Source organism: Ruditapes philippinarum, unplaced genomic scaffold, assembly GCF_026571515.1.
Source record: "Ruditapes philippinarum isolate M1 unplaced genomic scaffold, ASM2657151v2 ctg6633_1_1_1_1, whole genome shotgun sequence".
NCBI lineage: Eukaryota > Metazoa > Mollusca > Bivalvia > Venerida > Veneridae > Ruditapes > Ruditapes philippinarum.
Window position 1 is genome coordinate 155,701 of NW_026859969.1, and position 23,011 is coordinate 178,711.

A 23,011-nucleotide genomic window follows, 5' to 3' on the forward strand; every position below is an offset into this window, starting at 1 on the left:
GTATATAAAAATGTATCGAATTCCATTAAGATATGTACTTATAAAACTTATACAATGTCTTAGAAATCTAAGACGAAAGGGGTAGGCAGCGGAGAATGGTGTCCAATCTGTAATAAAGTCTTTATGAACAATACCAATTAAAGAAACTGCACCCAATAAAAAGTGGATATCTAAAAACTTCCATTGCTAGATATTATTTGCAACTCGATAAACAATCAACATTACTTAAGAAGTAAGTAGATTGGTATTTGGCTTAAAGGCTTTACAGATTATATAAATCTTATACATTTGATTTTTTTTGCAGTCTAATACATTACTTTGTATGAATACGGGGCGAATGTCTGTTCCTGAAAGCGATGCCAGGGACACCAATTATTGTATAGCTATATTAAAGGATAAATCAAACAAAATGTACACATTACGTTTTCATTCAAGTGATAAACCGTTCTTGAAATATAAATGCCGTTTTAATGAAAATTGTCACGTTTAATATTGTTGACCTTTCGAAACATGAATAGAAAGTTAAAAGTGCTTCTTCAAGCAATAAGGAATATATTTGATATGGTATAGCATGTGTTTGCATTCTGTCACGTAACGGTAATACTGACATCGAGTTGGGAAAAAATATGAAAGAATACTTGTAAAAATCTTAGGAAACAATTAAACATTCGAAAGTAAATAAAGTAATAGATATTATTTATATCCTTAATGACATGATGTATAACTTGCAATGTTCACTTTGATGCATTGATATAAAAGCATTCGTGTTTAACACACCAACTTCAAAATAAATTAAACAAAGCTGGATGGTGTTCTGATAAATTCTGATTAAATTCATCTTCATACAATGTTTAAGTTAACTTTAGCGTCTTTTGTGAAAACAGCTTTGTTACACATCTTATTTGTTAAATTTGGAAGTTTTACGCCGCCGACAGAAAATGCAACAAATAATAGTAAGTTTATCGTGATTACTCATATTGTTTTTTTCGTGTCATATAAAATATTTATTTTCTATTGACCTCAATTTACATTAAACGTTAGAGATTTTACAGCATCATGTAGTTCAAAATATAAAAAATACTCATCTTATAAAAAGTACATCAATTTTTGTCTTAAAAATGAATAGTCAGCACACTTTATATTCATTGTCAAGATACGTATATTACTAATACATTATACCCGTACCCCATCATCTTTCTATTATAGGCTAATAACACACTCACATTGTTAAGATTACAAATTTCTATAACCTGAAAACAAAATTGTTTAATACCTTCGTATCTCTAATATATAACGCTTTCATCCTTTAATGTTGTTCTTTTTTTTTTATCAAGTTTTCAATCATGAAGACACACTATTAATGGTCAGGTAATAATAGTTTTTTAAAAGCAGTGGGAGTTTGTTCGTTTTGTAAGTATTTGTTTTAAACGAAATGTACACTGAATGATACGGACTAAACTATTAGACTAAGCCAGTAAGCCATTTGCATTAGCTGAAACTGAATCACTATTGTTAGGGTTTCGCAAGGGTAAGGTTTTATATTCGGCCTAATTCGGCCTAAGACAAAATATATATAGCGAGTGTAGTATTTACCTAGAAAATCTATACCAAAAAATGAATATTTGATTCTTTCCTGAAGATAAGTTAATCATCAATCATAATGTATACAGTTTAGATCAAGACATATTAACACCAGGATCAATTTAAAAGTACACCTTAAGATATATATACAGTATATAAGAACATAAAAATATCAGGATCATGATAAGAGTAAGTGTAATGATAAGGCATGATTCAATTTAAGATCAGCATCATTATAAGAGTTCATATTAGGACCAGAATCAATATTTGAACCAACTTCTAATCGCGGATGAAAGTTTTGTTAATTACAAAACCCTTCTACAATTCCACGATACAACTGATGTCATTTTAAGCCAAAATATCACATTTAAATCTTGAAATTCATAAGTATAAACTGTAAAGAAATTTCTAGACATGAATTCTTATTCTGATCATTGGATATTTGTAAACATTGGTCCAGAAGAGTATTGGTCCATAAGTGAAAGCCGGATTTAGGTAAATCTGAATTGATCAGTTTGTTTGTTGAAAAAAGTAAAAAAACAAGCAAATAAATAAACCAGAATTACTTAATATTCTAAAGAAATACTCTACAATGCCAAATATGCCGTAAAGAGCCCCACAAGGACAATGACCCTCTAGAAAAATAGCCTACTAGCAATAAAAGCCGACTGGAATAAAATCCTACCGGCAAGTTGTTAACTGATGGCAAGAAGGATATAAGCCCACAGCTTTTCAAAATGGGTTCGGATCCAACTTGTTAAATTTTATTAATAATTTATTACGCATTTTGTCATCATGAATACTTTTTTATATGTAAATATGGCTTTTGGTGTCATTATATAAAGGCATATTAAGTCCATTTTTTCTCTCCGCAAAACCGTTATCTTTTATGTCCTGATATACTACTTAATAACGTACTTGCTATATAGATGAACTATAATTTGTTTCTCAAGCATTTTGATGCGAAATATTAGTTTATAAGTTTTTTTTCATTGAAGTCAAAATACTTCATTGTTTATATTTTGTTAAGTTTCTGACTAATTTTTATTCATTCAGCGTTTATATCCGTTACAATATGCATCTAACATGATCTAATTCAATTACTAAATAATTGTTAAACACTTGTTTGCCCAGCAACAAAAACATATCTAAGGCTAAATGTACCTTTAAATAACAAATGGGATGAAATGTTACATAGATCGACGTGATAAGAACCAACTATAATACACTTACAATGATAATTGTATTTGAGATCATTGTTTTTTTTGTAGATAATGTTATAACTGAATTATATTGAATCTAACCATAATGGGACATTGTCCTGATTGGGTATTGCAAGTCGGTCTATGCCTCAGTGGGTAATTTTCCTCACGGGCTATTGTCAAACAATTTTCGAATATAACAATTAAATTACTGCATGTCGAAATTTATCTACCTACGGAAAAATGGAAAATCAAATTGAACTATTTTTTCAACTTGGGGTTGTTTTTGTGCAGCGTTGAGTTCATTTGAAAAGTCGATTACAGTACTTAACCTTATAAAGTAAAGCTTAAACTGAACCACCAGCATATTCCTTAAATCCAATAGAAGGCAGATCCTGACAGATCATTTCACGCTTTTGATACTTGTTTCCAGTATCACTTTGCCGGCGCATTTCGCTTGTATGATGTGGTCTACCCGACCTTAAATGTGTAAATTTATAAGGGAAAGCTGTTATGCAACTCGTTTTTGCTCAATACAGTGCAGAACGGTTTTGCAATCACCACCTAAACGGCAATGAAGCGTTGAAAAAAAGATATTGTATAATTTAAAAAATGCAACCCGTTTTTGCACATGCCTTAATACCTTAAATAGATTCAATTTAACAATGCAATCCGTACTAGCACTCACCCATCAACACTAGATCGATTGAGTTTAAGAGTGCAACTTGTTTTCGTTCTTAAATAGATTCAATTGTAGATTGCAACCTGTTTTGCTTATACATAAATACCTTTAAAATGTTTAATTTAAGATGCAACCAATGTTTGCAGACATCTAGATACCCTAAGATACTATTTTAGAATGCAACGTTTTTTCCCACAAGCACATACACTATATATTCAATTTAGGAGTGGAACTTACTTTTAGACACACCTTTAAATCAAAAGAGTGCAAGCAGTTTGTGCACACGCTTAAGTTCCTTAAATATATTCCATCTAGGAGTGAGTGGAATCAGTGAATGTTCATATCTATATACACTTTATAGATACAATTAAAGTGTGCATCTCGTTTTTGTACAGAAATAAAACCTACCTCATTTAAATTCAATATAAAACTGCAACCTATTTTTGCACATACATAAATATCTAAAATAGTGTAACGTGTACCGAGCGGATGTACAACGAATATATAATAATTTTTTCTTTGGGCTACCTGCCGTTTGATTAGATACAAATGATTATGAAATTATCATATATCATAAAAATCAGCTTGAATTAATACTCCAAAATACACTATTAAATTCTAAAAAGTCTAAATATAGTAAATATCTTTACAATATTACACAATGAAATAATTCAAAAGCTATAGATACATGTATCACGCTGCAACCCGATAATTTCCTATAGTCCAGCAACTACCTTCCTATCTATGAAGCGAGCCTTCTATTTAGATAGAAAGATAAGCTGCTGGCAGGGATTTACAACAAAGTTTAAACTAATTTATCTATACAAACTTATTTGTTATTAGATTACCTCTGGATTTTTAATACCTATATGTAACCAATTCCCTGATAGCGAGGCTTTCAGAAAATATGGAAATCTATAAGTACCCAGGGTCAAATACAATTTCACAAACTTTAATCTATCGACACTATATCCATGAAGCTAGGCTTCAATTGGATAAACAAGGGTATTTAGTTTTGGCCAATTCTTCTTTTCTACCTATGAAGCTAGGCTTCAGTTAGGTAGACGAAATTATCCTCTATGTATGAAGCGAGGCTTCAATTACATAGAGTAATCTGGTCCCGGTGAATTCCTCTGCAGACTGAATAATTCTGGCTCTAATCGCCGCATTTATACCTGCTGAGATGATCGCTCAAGCATGACTTTATTTTCATTGGTTGATTAGAATGATCATAATCACTGAGACGATTATTACATTATATGATTCCAAACTTTCATTGAAAATACGTATACCAAACGTATATTGTAAAGTACCGTAAACTAAAATACATTGTCGCAATATAAACAAATAACATAATAGTTAAGTAACACTAAAATCATTTCAGCAAACGATAATATTTATTCAAAACAAGCCTATTATAAAAAATGCCAAAACGTTACAATAGACTCAATTCAATAGTGCAACAGTTTTTACTATGTTTTGTACAAACATTAATGCCATATTTTGTACACACATATAAACCTTTAATAGGATCTTTTTATGAGTGCAACCCGTTTTGCACACATTAATACACCATAAATGAATAAATTACATACAGATCGCTTATCATTTTTGTACACATGTTAGTACACTAAATTTATACAATTAATATAAGTGTGTAATCCGTTTCTGCACTTGCGGTTTTACGCTAAATAGATACATATTGTTATACCCTTAATAGATTGTATTTCAAATGCATCTCATTTTTCAACACCTTAATACACTGAAAAGTTTCATTTAAGAGTGTAAGCCGTGTTTGTAAAAATATCCATACACTTGACAAATACAATTACAAGAGCAACCCCTTTTGTACACACACTAATAAGTTATATACATTTAATTTAAAATTGCAACCCGTTTTTATACACGATAGCCTACTTGTTTAACGTAGCAAATAAAGATTAGCTTTCTTCCTCAAGAAATTATCATTATTTCCTATGACTGTTGATTTTACATAGCTTTTATACTTTCATTTAATTTTTATAGGCATAGAAACTGACAATTTCTTAGTGACAATGAATTATGACAAAATGTACGAGATTCAAATTGGCACCGGTGACGTCAGCAGAATACCATTGGCTAATTTCTAAAAGGGTGCGTACATAGATATAAATCCATTAACAAAAACCCTTTATTGGAGCAGCTATTATGCAAATGTTATCATGAAAGCGCAAGTGGATGGTTCCAAAGAGGAAGTTTTTAAAACATTGCCAAATGGTAAATTTATATTTTATCCTTGATTTTATGTCAATATCTAAAACAAGATTAAATATCTAAAAAATGAAATAACTATCTTTATATTCATTATAATGTTTTACAAAAATATAATAAAATGAAGGTGTGTAAAAGTAAATATCAATCATTTCTGTGAAATATTTTGACCTGTAGTGGCCAACGGCTTAAGGTGCATGTCTTCACGTCCACCTTTGTATTCCATTGGTCATTGTTTTTCCTTTAGGAATTTTAACAATTATTTTTAAAGTGTCTATATCAAATCAGATGTGTGCCATGTTATATGGCAGTATATAAACGGTTGTTTGCATATACATAACACGTTAAAGTGCAAACAACCGTTTATATTCGGCCATTTAACCTGTAATTCTTTATTACGAATTTATAATATAGCAAGAGACCTTTTAAGAGAAAAGAGTAAGAGTTCTTCGTAATTTGACAGCAGCCTTGTTTATATAACTATATTAACGTTACGATGGTCCAGTCCAAAGAGTCGTTACAAACGTGCAGTATTACAATACACGTGTTTTCTCAGCAGGATCAATATCAGATGGTATCGCTGTTGACTACATAAATCAGTTGCTCTTCTACACGTGCAAGTTAGACCAGGTCATCGTAGTTGTCTCGCTGAAAAATAAAGATATTTATAAAACAATCGTTAACGAGTCATTAGACGAACCAAAGGACATAATCGCACACCCGGAAAGAGGGTAAGTATGTTTGAAAATTAACATCCGATAAGAATTAATGTTTTATTTGATACATGTACTAGTTTTATTTGATAGCGTTACAATGCTATTTTTTATTCATAATTAACAAAATATTTAATGGGAACACTGATTCATAAACCTCTAAGTCGCCACTTCTTTTAAACAATATTAGCACACGTTTGCTAAGATTCTTACTTTTTATTACGTTTAAATTTCCTTATAAGTATATTTAATGGACACATTCAGTTAAGCTATAGCACTGAACAATAATTATCTGTTTCGCATAATTATGTTCAACTTTTTTTTAAGAAAACACATACATTTTATATATTGATTAAACCTTACCATGCTAAATTCCTTAAATGTTTTTTGTCCATTTTTAAGTCTGGACAAAACCATCTTGAGGGAAATTTCCAAAATATTTACTTACTGAATAGCAAACATTTCAGACCATGATCAGACAGCACAGCTGTACTGGCTGATTTTGAACTGCACTGGCACATCGGCAGAATTAGTTGCCGCCAGAAAGTTTATGATTAATCAAATAAGCCGGAATAGTTATACAATCTCTTCACATACATTCTTTTTCTCCAAAGAGTAATATACTGGACAGACTCGGGCAATGAGCCAAAGATAGAGACATCAACCATGGACGGTGGTAACAGAAGTACCATTATGTCGTTTGGACAGTATTCACTGCCTAATGCTCTTGCTTTAGATGTGAAAAGTAAGTAGATTGTATCTTTATTGAAATATACATGTAAGGAAAGCCATCCGATATTCTCATAATGAATATTTAAGTACTTAATTTTCAAGATGAAATCGGATGATTTCCGTTGTGCTAGTCATTCCACAGGAAACATATATTCATTGAAATCTTGTATTGTTGGAAACACACACACACACACACGCACACACACACACACGCACGCACGCACACACACAAAACAAGGACTTAAAAGAACATAACACAACAAACAACAAAAAACAACAACAACAATTATTCAAGCTATTAGCAAAGCGAAGAGTTACTCGTTTCATTTATTATACATTAAAATTCTAAAATAACTTGGTATATGTAATGTTATAATATGAAATAAAGTGCTACCTATAACGCGAAACGATCTTGCTATTTCATACCAAACATACAATTTTAAATATACAATTCCTTGAATATGTAAATAATTAAGTAATTGCAGGTACTTTGATTCGTTCAATAAATATGAAATAACTGGTGGTGTTCAACTAATCATCAAAGAGTTCAGAGTGTTTCCGCTAGGCATGTCCCCTGCGTACCTCTAAAGCTTGGATTGAAACCATAGGTGGACAGGGAGCCAGATTACTCGTCCACCATTTTTGTTAATCAATAAACAGTTGTTGTTTGAACATTGTTTATACACAATGATGTATCAAAATGGATATTTTAACTTTTTAAGTTTATCATAGTTACTTTAATTCTTATCAATGATTATGAAATTTAATTTACTGATGTTCTACATCAAACTTCTACTGGAAGTGTAATTTATGAAAGATGATTGTGGAGTCGTCTTGCAAAGGTCTGAATTGTGTAGACGCTTTTGTTATACGTTTGTTTTTAGCCTTTTTTAAAGGGTCATGTTATCTCAATATATGTCATAAAAAGAACCATTGAACGATTTTCAAAATTTTCCCAAATGTTTAGATACATAGACATGTATTTTCAATTGATTTTAATGTGATTTTTATAAAACTTATACATGTCATACATGTTATCTAAAAGCGCTACGGCCTGTGCAACCCCGTTCGAACTTTCCGCATTTAAATTGGTAGAACAAACAACGGAGTACGCAGTTCGTTAATGGCTGAATTTAAAGCACTGTACATATTTTCCGTATGGCTTATGATTTTAGATATGAATAAATTTTCAGGTATTACGAATGTCGTCGTTTTTCTTCAGACTAATATAATTTGCATTTTTATAGTTTTGAGAAAAATGAAGTTCAAAATTTTGAAATATTGTAACTTTTTGTTAATGTATGGATTTATCTGGGATTTAAGGTATAGTTAATATTTGTTACGATGTACATGCATTGTTATTTGCACGTTTGTAAATAAAATTTTTTATTTCTATTTAACAAATTGAAAATCAAAAAGTAAGGTGAGGTGAAGATTATATTATTTCCCAAGTGACACAAACAGTTACATTAGATCCAGACTATTTACCCGCAGAATATTGAAAGGTTCATACGATATAATCTCGCCTCTATTGTTGCGAATATTTAGCGAAAAAAAGTTTGCACTATGAACAATTGAAAATAAAGTCTCAAGAATTATTATGAGTCGCCAACAGTTAGTACCCTGTGTAAACCATTTCTCATGTTTTTGTGTTGAATATTACTGTGACAAAGTTTGTAAATTTAAAGCTGATAAAGTGTATTTTAGTGTATGGATACAACCAAAATAAATGAATTCATTAAACATCATTCTCTGTCAACTTAAATTAACGGGTTTCTATAACTTTAACAAACATGATGCAGCAATGAACTTAATCATCTCTTATTGATCTAGACATCATAATCAATGTATAAAATTACAAATATGAAGATCAAAAGTTTCGATTACAGACGTAGTATATTATTTTGAGCTAATTACCATACAAATCTGAAGAAACTGATATAAAATCTAACTATATTAGTAATGTAAAGTGAACTTAGACTTTCATATGCCTGACTGTTCATACATGCGGTTTGAATGACATTACTGCCTCGAAAATAACTCGGAAAAAGTCAAGTTTATGTGTTTCATCTCACTGACTATAAAATGATATTTCAAAGTAAAAAATGATGCATTAAAAGATGCATTTGATATAAAGTGATCATTCATTGACATTTAATTTTAATGCTTTGTAGAATTTTCTGTCTACCCCCGGCATGTATTTTGCCTGCTTGTTATGTCCTTCTTTTTGTCTTTCGGAATTTCCAGGTTTTTGTTATTAAGTGCAGGGTTTGGTAACAATGCCGGTATTTTGTTATTTTGTAAGCGCCTTTGTTTCAATTCAAAAAGAGATGTTCTAAAGTCAGACGCACTAAATAAAAGTTTGTATTTGACGTGAAATGGCAAACAATTCTCATATTTCAAGCACTTTACTTTGGTAAAGGGAATTTCGTTTGTCCTTATGGCAAAATACACCTTTTGTTAATATTTTGGTACTTTTGTAAAATGTTATCTACTAACTGTACGCAAGAGTGTAGGACACACATATTTTTGTACATCAGTTTAATATTACAGTCATTCATAAATGTTTTCAGAGCAGAGGAAAAAAAGAGAATTTATTGCAGGGCATATATGCATCAGACCATAATATAAATGATTGAACTGTAGGATAGTCACTTTTAATATTTTTGAAGATTGTAATCCCTGTATGCGCACTAGTTCTCTTCCACCCATAGCTTTCCGCTTATAGAAAAAGTTACTTACATTACACTTTAGAAGGACATTTGTAAATCAAAGACACAGTCACAACATCATCTTTACCATTCATTCTATCTTTTTCTCTTTCATTCTTTTTAATTTTATCACTGCAATGTTTATCATACTTTTCAATTAATTCATAACTGGAAGTCTTAAACATTTAGACATTCCTTGAAGAAAAAAGGGACAGTCTGCCGAATCTTTGAAGGAAACAAATTGCATTCTGTCAACGCCTTGAAGAAAATCGGACATTTCTGTCAAAACATTTGGGGAAGAAAATGGACATTCTGTCGATACCTTGAAGAAAAAAACTGAAATTCTGCCGTAGCCTTAAAAAAATGAGCATTCTGCATATGCTTTAAAGAAACAATAGATATTCTACCTAAGATAATTATGAATGAGCAAATTGATCAATTCAACCCTAACAGATAAAAAGGAGCAATATTGAATTAAAAAATGAAGAATTACGTCATAATCTGAAAATTCGGCAAACGAAATTTGGTACCTTAAGCACATAAAAGAAACATTTCAAAACAGCACAAATATATCCTAAATATCAAACTTTTATCATAAAATACCTTAAATCTTACATGTTTGTATGTTACATTCGTGTATTGCAAATGTTATTTTTTGTGGAAAAAAATCCTTATATGCCTATGCTGTAAAATCAGGATGGCGACAAAATATAACAATGGGCTAGGTAATTTTTAACGTCACTCTGGAAATCAACTGGAAGCCGAAAAACCTGTCATGCGTCATTATGGAACTAAAATTGAACATATATAAATGCGTTTTTAAAGGAAAACAATAGAGCTCGACAGCTGAAAAAAAATGATAACAAACACTTAGTAACGTCACTCTTGAAATAAGGCGACGATGTGATAAAGCAGAAAATGTAATTGTTTTTTATATCTATTTGTAGAAGCCAATTTTAAATTTTACTGGCAGGATAGATACTTAATGGAAAATCATTACATCAGATACGTTATAAATACGCACGTATACTGAAAAAATATGAAATGAGGTGCTAGCTATGACACAGAAAGCCCTTATGATTGTATAACAAACATTAAGTTTTCAATATATTTACCATATCTGACTCGGACTTGTCGAAAAGTTATGAGTGAGTCCTTTGTTTCGTTAATTAGATACGGATGAATTTGTGGTTTTAACTTGTCATTAAAGACCCGCCATCTTAAATCTTTATTCAGAATGGCCGTTTTTACGTTTTTCAAACGTGAAAATTTATCAAAATGGATATTTAAAAGTTAATTATGTTAATCATCGTTACTTCAGTTCTTATCAATTATTATAATATTTGCCTACTGATTGTCTACATCATACTTCTACCGGAAGTGTAATTTAGGAAAGAAGGCTGTGACGTCTTCTTGCAAAAGTCTGAATTATGCAGGCGCTTTTATATATTTTTATTATACGTTTTTTTTTTCAAAAGCGTCCTGAAATCGTATAATGTCTCATATATAGAACCAGTCCAGATTTTTAAAATGGCGGCACCCAGCTAAGTATTTTGTTCAAACATATTGGAATAAGACACATATATATGTTTTATTGATTTTAATGTGATTTCAATTTAACATACATTTCATACATGTTATACATGTTATCTCAGAACGTTAAAGCCTTTGCGGGGACTGTGGTCCCGCTCGGACAAATAGCTTTTTATTATGTTCCTTATTGTAAGATTCTGAACTGTAATGGTTTGAATATTCAGAGAGAACGATTTGTTAACAATAAATTTTTATTTTAGCCACAAGTCATTTGCATCCTCTCGGCCCTTTCCGTCAAACATCGGATAAGATGTTATTGATAATAGCCAGTTGTTCAGTTTAAATCGGTCCAAGTTGTCTCATTCGGAAACAAATAGAGAGTCATGTGTGGATCCACCACCAAACACGAGAAGTGTCGAAACTGTCGGAATCCTACGAAGTTAGTTATGACGTAAATGATGCTGTCATTGTATTCTATCTGTATATTTCAGGTATGAATTTATTTTGGGTGGACGCAAAACATGGCGTTATTGGACGGATCAACATTGATACAGGGGTAAACGAAAACTTGTACTCGGACTACACGAGCTTTTTACATGGCCTGACGCTTGTTGGAGATAAACTTTACATCACAGACTGGAGGTAAGTACAGCTCAACCTTCTCAAAGCGACCCTCTGTAGGGCAATTAAGCCTAAAGAACACCTGTTTCAAATTTTGTTTATGTCCAAAAGGGTGTTGCTATTTAAAGATTGTATTTATTATTGAATATTTTATCATATTGAATATAGAATTCATTGTTAAAAGGAATGAAGTCCTAAATTGTGACACATGTTGTAAGAATTAAAAAGAAACAAAAGAAGAAAAAAAGGAAAAAGAAAACAAACACATATAATCATATGAAGGGAGAGTTTCAATTAATAGAATAACTGTGTTTCTTAGCAAACTTGAATGGAGCTCTTATTGGTATATTGAGTGCTTATGATTTATTAAGTACATGAATTTGAAATCATACTTCTTTCACCTACAATAAAGGTTCATGTCACCGGTATATATTTTAAAAGAATTTAAAAGCCATTTTATATTTAATTTAATTTCCATATTTGTATGGGACCTCAAACAGAGTGTTTATATAACACTACCATAACTATTTTCATGATAAAACGACACGTTCATGTAAAAATTATAGTCACACAAATTTTGAACAGGTTTTATAGGTCTATGTTAACAGTTATTTGTATTCATGACCCGAGCCGCTAGGCCAAAAGGGCCATTTTATAAAATCATAAATATATAATAAATATGTGAATGCCTTATTCTTTATTTTCTAGCCATGTAATAAGATTAAGTGTAAATGGCGGGGAACTGGAGCAAATTGGACCTTCAACATTTTTGGAATTAACTGGAATTACTGGTTATAAGAAAACTGATATTAGAACAGGTAATTTGATAGTTTTGAAGTCACGGACCTTAATTAAATATTGGTAAAGAAGGTGCCAATCATGTAAAATCAGGGTTAATGATTTTAATATCCAGGCGAACTTTTAAAGACTCGTTTTTGGTAAATGTTTGTTAATGAACAGAGTAGTTTTCAATATCTGATATATTTCAAAGCTTTCAGTAATAAATTAACGAAACGTACCGGACGTTCACGAGTTTTGTTTCGAATGAATCGAATTCTTCTTCTAGACAAGATGTAAATAAGTTAGATAGATAATGAGATTCTCTCATCAATACGAGTATTTACAAAGACTCAAATCAAACTTATTATCTCTAATTTTATTATTTAGGTCATTTTAGGCCAATGTTTTATACTTAGGGAATAACATGCCTATATCTATGATTTATAACATAATGCAAATAATTCAAATTTGAATTCAGTAAAGAAAAATTCATGCCTGACACTGTAGTGTTTCATTTTTACATACATTATTTCAATATTATAAAACGCGTCAGTATTTTTACGTGATTAAAATGGTTATGAAATATTTTGTTACGTATGCTAATTTTGATTCACTGGTATTAAAAAGTAATTAAAATTTCATAGTCTAAATCTCATGCACCTTGATAGTGCTCTGATTTTATGATGAGAATCTTGTCTGATTTGTAAGAAATGAAGACAACATGACTGTTTTGCCAATGATTCTAATTCAGTTTACATGTATAACATTACGAATCATGTAAACTTGTTTTAGGCGCTAAGTATTATATTCAAGCAAAAGTTCACATTTCTTCATGATGTTATTTTGCATTTAGACCAATGCCATAAAGGAACTAACATTTGATTCATTATGTGAAGATGGTATGTTCAATGTGAGTTATTTTCTTTAGTTTTCAGCAAATGTTTACAAAGCACGTGTAGCCATCTATGTTTACCTGTTTCCGGAAAAGATTACAAATGCGAATTTTCAAACGGTGAAAAAAACGCTTTGAATCCTTGTCGGGACGCCAACGGTACGTCAGTAGGATTACAAAAACTATGATTAATTCGAAGTTTAGTCGTCCTACGGTTCTTATTATTTTTTTTTTGTTTGAATGATTTTAATGATTTCAGTGTGTGGTATTATAAAACGAAATTCGTTATAATACACTAAACCTACGTCTGATTCTTAGCCGCAAGATGAATTTCAAACATTTACTGTTTCATTGTACCTAAAAGTCGCAAGAGATAACAGTTGTCATGCGTTAACCTTTCATACTTACATCTCTCTTCGACTTTATAAATATCAGGCCCGGGAATTATAAATTAAGATATATTTATTCAAACAGATACTCACATTGAAATATAGTCAAAGATGTTATTGTCACTTTGGGAAGTCCAATTATGCAACTCGGTATTTGCTTAATACAGTGCAGAGCGTTTTCCGAAACTCCACATGAACGGCGATAAAGCGCGGAAGGAAACGATGCAATAGATGTAATCTCACACTTAAAATCAAAGCACAGAAGGCGCTGAATTTGTTTGCGTCTCAGAATATCAGAAACGTTAAGGTTGAGAGATTATATGTATTTTTTTCATTATTCATCTATTGCTTTTAAAACACATACAGTACAGGTTAGACGTATATTCTGAAATATAAGTGGGGCCAATATGTTAAAGAACCGAAACCTCCGGGGCGGAAACGTCTTGGGTAATCTGAGGCCGATACATCTTTGGGCCGGAATTATTCGAAATCCCTGATTTTGACTTCTGTGCGATTTCGCGCACATTAATTACTATAGAAAACTAGTTTTTCTACTAGCATATAATATTCAAACAAAGATTCAAAAAGGGAGTTACACCATTACCGCAAAATTATTCAAGCAGCGCTGTATGATATTCTCATGATTCATGTCACGAACCAATTAGGCGTCACTTTATAATAGATAAATAATCATCTGTGAAATAATTAAAATATATGCGCTTTGATAAATGTTATTATTGTCACATACTTGTTTGTTTGCAGTCAACTTCTACATTTATTTCCTTAAAAAACAAAAACAAAACAACAATGATAATGTTACAGAGTACAACCCGTTTTTGTGCACGCTTACATACCCTAAATGGATTTAATTTAAAGGTGAAACCCGCTTTGATCACATCTATATACAAATGATACTTGTACATATTTACTTTTAATTGATTAAATTTTAGTGTGCAAACCATTTTTGCACATACATAAATTGATGAAATAGATGCACATTTTAGAGTGCAACCCGTTTTTGCACACACCTTAATACCCTAGACTATATTAAAGAGTGCAACCAGTTTCTGCACATACATAAATACTTTTAACAGTTTGAAATTAAGAGTGCAACACCTTTGTGTACATATATACTTTTAAAAGGATAGTTTTTAGGCTAACCCGTTTTCATATTTAAATATAGAATTTGTGAGTGAAACTCAATTTTGTACATTCATGTATGTAGGCGATTTTGTCTCTGAATGATGATATTGTATACTTGCATGGTGCTTTGAAGTTTGCTGTAATGTTGTAAGGAAAAATCTGAAAACGTTATAATTAAAACATTTATTCTATGTTTAAAATTGAGCTCATTTGCATATGACAGGATCATAATCAGGAACATAATTTCATTATACACTTTTACAAATAACACATTGAAACACATGATACAACTATGTTATAGAAACGACTCGAACAATCCAAATTATAAGGTTTAGTTATTTTATTTTTTGAAAATTATATATTCAAGCATTTGTAATAATAAATTTTATAGAAAGTGTTGAAATGTTTCAAATCAGAAACAAAGAAGTTTTTTTATAACATTTAAAATCATTCATCTAAAAAGACATGTATATACGTTTTATATAAATGACTTAAATGTTTCAAATCATAAATTTTAGATACGTTTAAACACTTTTAAATCATAACTCACATAATAGAAATGCTTGAAATGGTTCAGATCAGCATCTTTACAGTTAAAATATATTTTATATGTTAACATCACACATTAAAACACATGTTACATACATTTCATATAAATGCTTTAAATCTTTCAAATCAGAATCTGAGACGTATTTGAAAGTTCGTTTGGTATTATTCACTCCGAGCTATTTAAAAAAATACAAAATACAATTACTTATTATAATTATTATGATTATAAACTATTCTCCATGGGGCCTTTATTATTAGTATATAACAGCGCAAACATAATACTACATCAACGCACTCAAACTGATATCTCTTGTCTAAATATACTGTAAAGTACTAAATGTCAAAGCTATTTTATTTATCAAACATTGCACTGACTTGTAATAATTGTAAATAGTACTAATTGTATACTCATATGTCATAATTGTACGCAATCTTGTATTAAAAAGGCACGTCGCCGGATAAGAATAAAAATCAGACTAAAAATAATGTAGTTTTAAAAAAACATAAATTATCATATACCTAGATTTACTGCTAACGAACAAGTTTTGTGCAATACAGAATTTACTACTCTTATCACAAAAACTACTTTGTTACTGACAGAGCTAGTGCCAATTCTATTCAACTGTGACGTTTTTTACAATATATGGTAAATTTTCTAAAAGTAGCAAATGCCTTGGACTTGGAAGAATCACATATTGTGCACGATTAACAATATTTTACACTCACTTGCAGCATTCAAAATTTTCATAAAATTCACATAAATCTTTGTGGTGTGCTGCTTTAAATCATAAAATTTTATAACGAGAAAAAATTGCATTATAACCTATAATTTGATATAGGCCAATATAGATAAAAATGTCGGTATGAGTTTTTCAGAGCAGATACAATCGGAAATAAAACTACTCAAAAGTCGTATCATATTATAAGTGATATTTGCATAAACATGTCGCTTTTCTGATAATAAGTTTCTTTCTCGTTTTAATTGCTTTCATATAATTTACTTATTATCCAATTTGTAATTTATCTATTTATTTTTTGAAATTTAACTATACATCTAAGAGGGCACTTAGGTCTCTCATACAATGTTACTCAATATATTGTTTTTTGATCTTATAATTGGTGACGTCTTTTGCTATCAAATCTATCAATTTCAGTTCGTAGATGTTTAAGCGATACTGATTACAGGCATATCCAATGGAATACATTGTATGCATTATTTAAGATGAGATAACCTTAATATCCTTCCAATGAAATTGCTGCACGTTAGTTAAAGTGAATTTGTCTTTAATGGAAGGTCTGCTATACAATAGATAAGTGTGTAAATAGTATTTATTATCAAACATAACTGAACAAAATTAATCGTGGAAGAATTGAACATGGACCGACATTCGTGATCCGATATTGCATGTCCTTATATAGCAGATAATTTCTAGTGCATTTTTTTGTATTATAATTTATCTCTTGGCTCTTTATTAACATTTTATCGAGCAATATATTAGAATAACCATCCAAATGTGCTAATTTAAGACCAATAAATTATAAATATTTTTTGCACGTTTTATGAAGTGTTTTTATTTTATACTTATTTTACGTTTTCTCCCTATGGCTGTAGACCCAGCCCCACATTGCGCTGTCCGCGTCTCTTTTTGTCAGACAATTCCAAAAACTGATAGCATTTGACGGAAAAATGGGAATTTTAAATTCATTCTTTTGTTGCATTTTCCTTCTCCTTAAAATATGGCATATCAAGGCCATATAATTTTATTATGTTTTTTTTTACGTGGCGTCATATATATTATATAACAACGCTATTATTATGTAACTTTAAAGTATCACTGTGTTTGAAAAACTCAACTTAAGTCTTTATTTTACCATACACCATTTTAACACACAAAAATACTTACTTTAACCATACAATAGCAAAATATTCAATTTTCTTCAGGTAATGTAACAAGGTACTGTACCATAACTGGAATTTATCAGGACCCTGTCTACAACTGTACGAAAATTTCAATTGAAAATATTTACCAAAAGGTAATAAATGTAGAGAATTATAATTTTGGTTGATTTTGTTTCATTTACTTATTTTCCTTTATTTTATGGTAGAGCAAGATCTCAGTTGCCATTCTATGTATCATTTTAGTCCAATCGTGCACCTAATAGTGGGGCGGGAAATTGAGAAAATAGTGCAAATGGTGAAACAAGCATGAAACTTTCAGGAAATCATCTTTAGACCATGTAGTTGAAAAAAATGAAGTGGGTACACAAATATTTCTGCTCATTCAAGATGACCGCTATTTTTAAAATAGCCGCCATATGAATTTGCCGTACATAATAGCGCATTCAATCAAATTTTTGTACAGACCTGAAACTTACACCAAAGCATAAATAATATTTTACTTTTTCAAAAATTAAATTTTATAAAATTCAGCCGTCCTACTTCTCCAGAATCCAACATGGCATCCAATATGGCCGGCGATTTTGTGCAAAACTGTTAAATCATATTAATAGTATAAATTCTTTCACAAATTATGTTTATTTCTAAAAAAAGATGCGTTTTAACATATTATAAATAATCAAAGAATATATAAATCACACTAACAGTAAACTGTTTAAAGTTTTCGTCTACAAAATATCTTTAAAAATAACACGAAAAAAAATCAAAATTTTGCATATTTCTCTAATTTAGTTTTCTAAATTTATTTTCAAATTAAAAAAAAGTTTTTTTAAACTGTACTTGACATTCAATAAACACCATGTGCTTTTTGTAAAAATATAAGAAAAACATAAAATATGGTGGTTTAACATTTCGTGAAAATGAGTGGGGTAAATTTATCCGATAATTGTAATTGAAAAACAACAGAATTTATATAGATAAAATCATTCTATTTCTTTACTTTTCTATGAATTATAAGGCAAATGTTCCATCTTTAAAAGTACACTTCATTGGATAAGGAATTTTTGTCTTCCTTCGGGTTAAGTGGGTGAGCTAACATGTCAAAGAATTGCAAAAAAACATGTGTATTTCTTGTTTCAATATCTTTGATATTAATTTCTTTAAGTTAATTGTGAACATATATAAGGAGACAATAAATAAACAAAATATGCTAAAAGTAGCAAACATGTAAATGAATGTAAGGTTGTCTATTAACGCTTATTATTGACTCCTTCACAATTTCATATTTAAAATAAAAAGTTTCCTAAAAGCCAACACAATCATTTCAACTATGTGATATGAAACATATTCATCAATGGTATCGCCTGGACTGCATGTAGTTTATGATAAGTTAAGATATTAACTAACTGTATTTCCTAAATTATACATATCTCATCCTTTCAATAAGGGGGCAATGATGACCTTAGATCACTCACCTAAGGTCAATGTTGGAAAAAGGTCTTAATTCTTGTATAAAGGTTTGTAATAAGATCGTTTTTGGCGTGTAAATTATATCATAACATACATGTACATGATTGTGAAATTTTTGTATCAGGTTTCTTTAAAACAAACATGCCCAATATCTAGGTTATCACGAGAGGACTTAAATAACCATAACCATATTCATATAGGAGTCCATATAAACTTAATGATCCCCAGTGCTTGGTATATTTTGATCATCTTGTTATTTTCAAATATTTGTAGCCTATCACAAATTTATGATAATACAATATTAAGGTAGCCCACTTCTAATGAACTGTAAACTTGACAACATAGGGCCTTAAATGTCACCTGTATACAAAATCTAAACACAATTTACCGTGTGGTTTATAAATGCGTAATGGACATTTCTCTAAACTAAAATTTTGCCATCAGAAGGGATTTTTTTTCAAAAATGGGGTAACTCTTAATAATCTATAATATCATCATTATGAAAAATATTTTCCTATTCCTCATTGTTAAGAAACAAATGATGACATTCAGATAACAAATTTATCGAGCAAAATGATTGTTTTTATACGAAATGTTTTAAATATGTATAAAAATGTAACCCTACCCCACCCACTTTAAACACACATTTGACAATTTCCCTATGTGAAAGCTTTATTCAGAATATCTCTAAAATTCAAAATTTACCACAATAATGGGTTGTTTTCAAAGCTTGCCTAAATTTTCTTAAATGAATATTGGTTGGTCTTGCAAAATATAAAATATTTTTACCGTGTATTGTTTATTTTCTTAAATTTGAAAATATCTGGTATCATATTTGCTATTAAATCTGTCATTTTTTGGCAAATAAATACCAACAATATATAGTTATATTATTGAAATCAAAAGATGTGGCCCCTTCTGGGGTTTGAACCGACGCCCCTGAGTTTCAATGCACTTGACAGTGATTCTAGCCTATTTGAATACTCTTCAAAGTGGAGATTATGCATTAGAGGTCTACTACCTAAATGTCTATGCTTCGGGTACTGTAGGTTTAGAGAGAACAGATTTATTACAGTAGTCTGTGTAAATTAAGTGATACCAATTGCAAATGCATTTTTGACTGCAGCATACAAATTTATGCATGTTATATCATGTTACATCCCCAATATCTAAGTTCTAGTCGTTCTAGTTTAACCCTTTCACTGCCGTTGCTGTTATTTTCGGCGTATTTGCCATATGGACGGCTTTTGCCGTTTCTATAATAATCATAATAATAATAATAAATTAATAATAATAATAAGAATAATAATAAATATAAAGAAAATTATACTATCGACAATAATTATTATTATACTAGCATATTTGGAAACATATATAATTATTATAATACTAATAACAAATAATAATATTAATTATATTAATTAATAATATAGTAATTTCTTAGAAAACCCTCTGGCAAGGCAAATAGGTGATCAATAAAACAGTAACCCTCTGGCAGCGAAAGGGTTAACACTTGAAGGTTTTAATGTGTTTTCATATACAATATGATAAACTCAGGTGGCTCTATGAGCATAATTCATTAAATATATCAAATATCGGCATAGAGTTAAAATCACTTAGTTTGTATTGAAAATAGTTATATGAGTCTTCTTGTGTGAAAATGTTCCGAGAGCCTAGTTATCGGGCATTTTTCTTTTCAAATACTTCATAAATCATGACTGTATTTGGTGAAAAAATGATACTCCTTATGATTATTTGTTTGTCGTACTCCAGTCGCCTTAATTTTACTTTTAAAAATATCATGTCCTAAGACAAGTTAATAGAAATGAACAGCGCTACTTCAATATTTATTTACTTGATTACAATGATATATAAGAAAAATTTAACTTTGAATCATTCTGTTACAAGCCTTAGCAAGATACCACATGGAAAATTCATTGCGTTAGCTTTAAGGCAATTTTTATCATTTTTATCATTAATTTTCATAAAGAAATTAAATTGTGCATGGACTAATTGTATTTGTAAATAGACACCATTTCACTCAAGTACAATTATAATTTTTAATCTAGCACATTTTTGTTGATGTATAATATTATTCAGTCTAGTAGTCTACTTTCTGTACAATTAACGAATTATTTTAAGAATATTGAAACAAGTTCTATCATGCAAACAAATTTTAAAACTGAATGATTGTATACAAATGAATGCATGTACATTTATTGTTATCTAAGCAGACCATCTTATTATACTACTGAAGAGATATATCAGTTTTGCATAAAATCGGCGGCCATAATTATTAGACCCCATCTTGGATTCTGAAGAGGTATGAAAGCAAAATTTTGAATATATCAATTTTAGGAAAGGAGAAACTTTAAACATACTTTAGCCCAAGTTTCAAGTCTGAACAAAAACACGGAATGAGCTATTATGTACGTCAGATTTATATGGCAGCCATTTTGAAAATGTTATTTCCTCAACGTTTCATGCTTGTATCACGATTTGTACTATTTTGACAGCAGATACATTATTTCCCGCCCACTATAAGTAGAACCTTCCGGAATCTAACTTGATAGTTTCTTACAAGAAAATATCTAAAAACTATATCTTAAGTCATTTACCATAGTGGCTTTACGACATTTTATATATTTTACGAACAGCAAAACACTTGAAATTTAAATAAAATAGATTTCATAGGTTACCGTCACAATTATCCAAAGAATAAGCGACGTTATAAATGTACAGTATGAATAAATATTTTTCACATCAGTTTATGCCGCTTGAGTTCTGCGAAAATGTACTAAATAAGGTAATCCTACATTAAATTTCACTAGACATGTAGTTCAGAAACAATAATTGATTTATTACGGCTTTTCTGCGTCAACTTAAAATTATTATAATTGTTTAACCATAATGACTGTTTACCAACGCTTTTCTGTGTGAACTTTCAATTGTAATCATTTTTTAAAACACATTATTGCTGTTATTTATATCTATTTAAGATGTACAAATGTTCATTTTTGTGTGCATTACAGTTAATTGATGCCAAAAATACTGGTCAGGTAAATTTAGTTGATGTATTGGATGAACTATCAAATGAGACATCAGGCACGGACGAGAATAGTACACTTTTGATCGGAGATATAAACGTTGCTGTTAATACACTTGCAGAAATAGTTGATGTGGTAACAGTCAACACAACAAACCTTGAAAATGTTACAGACGTAAGTACATTAAATCAATCAAAGACATTATTGGCGACTGAAAATTCCATCACTATGGTTATTGATAAATTTCTGCCATATCATTCCGTTTTTTCTTTGAGCAGTGAAACTACACCGAACATGTCAGAGAATTGTAATGGGATGCTTATGATAAAATTCTGTTTAGAGGCTGACAAAAAAGTTACTCCGTGCTTCACTTAAGTGTTGTTATAATTAAACATTCCAAAACTGGTAAGACCGTAAATCAACTTTATAGCTTTTTTGGTGAAATAAGACCTACATATGCCTCACTACGGATAGTTTTATTTATGTGTCTGCATTATGATGCAGACACCGACCTTTTGCACATGTATTTAATCAACGTCTCAGATTGGATAAGAATCTAAATGAGAGTCCGAGATTACAATCCGAAAGGAGCAAGTAATTAAAATAAGAAGGCATGGACCAATTGTAAACGGAATAAGGATAAACATGTATCATTTTGCTCCCAGCTTATTCCAACATCTTCTAAACAAAAGACATTGATACAGAAAATTTGAAATAATCTACACTGCGCTTTAATGTAACTAAATCTCTGACGCCATGCTCCAAGATGAGCTTTATACATTGCGCATTAACCGAAATAACTCCAAGAATTGTATTTGT

The 23,011-nt window shown here is 30.3% G+C and overlaps 1 protein-coding gene across 1 annotated transcript; it reads left to right on the plus strand.

The window, feature by feature from the left end:
* Nucleotides 1–776: 776 nt before the first annotated feature.
* LOC132758453 (low-density lipoprotein receptor-related protein 5-like) lies at nucleotides 777–22,366 on the plus strand (the record flags this gene model as incomplete). The annotated part of the gene is made up of 8 exons (XM_060750129.1): nucleotides 777–953; nucleotides 5,491–5,721; nucleotides 6,275–6,446; nucleotides 7,043–7,173; nucleotides 11,896–12,046; nucleotides 12,734–12,843; nucleotides 13,734–13,864; nucleotides 22,178–22,366. Coding segments are annotated over exons 2-8 (939 nt in total), but the record flags the coding sequence as incomplete, so codon positions are not given.
* Between the last annotated feature and the right edge of the window lie 645 nt (nucleotides 22,367–23,011).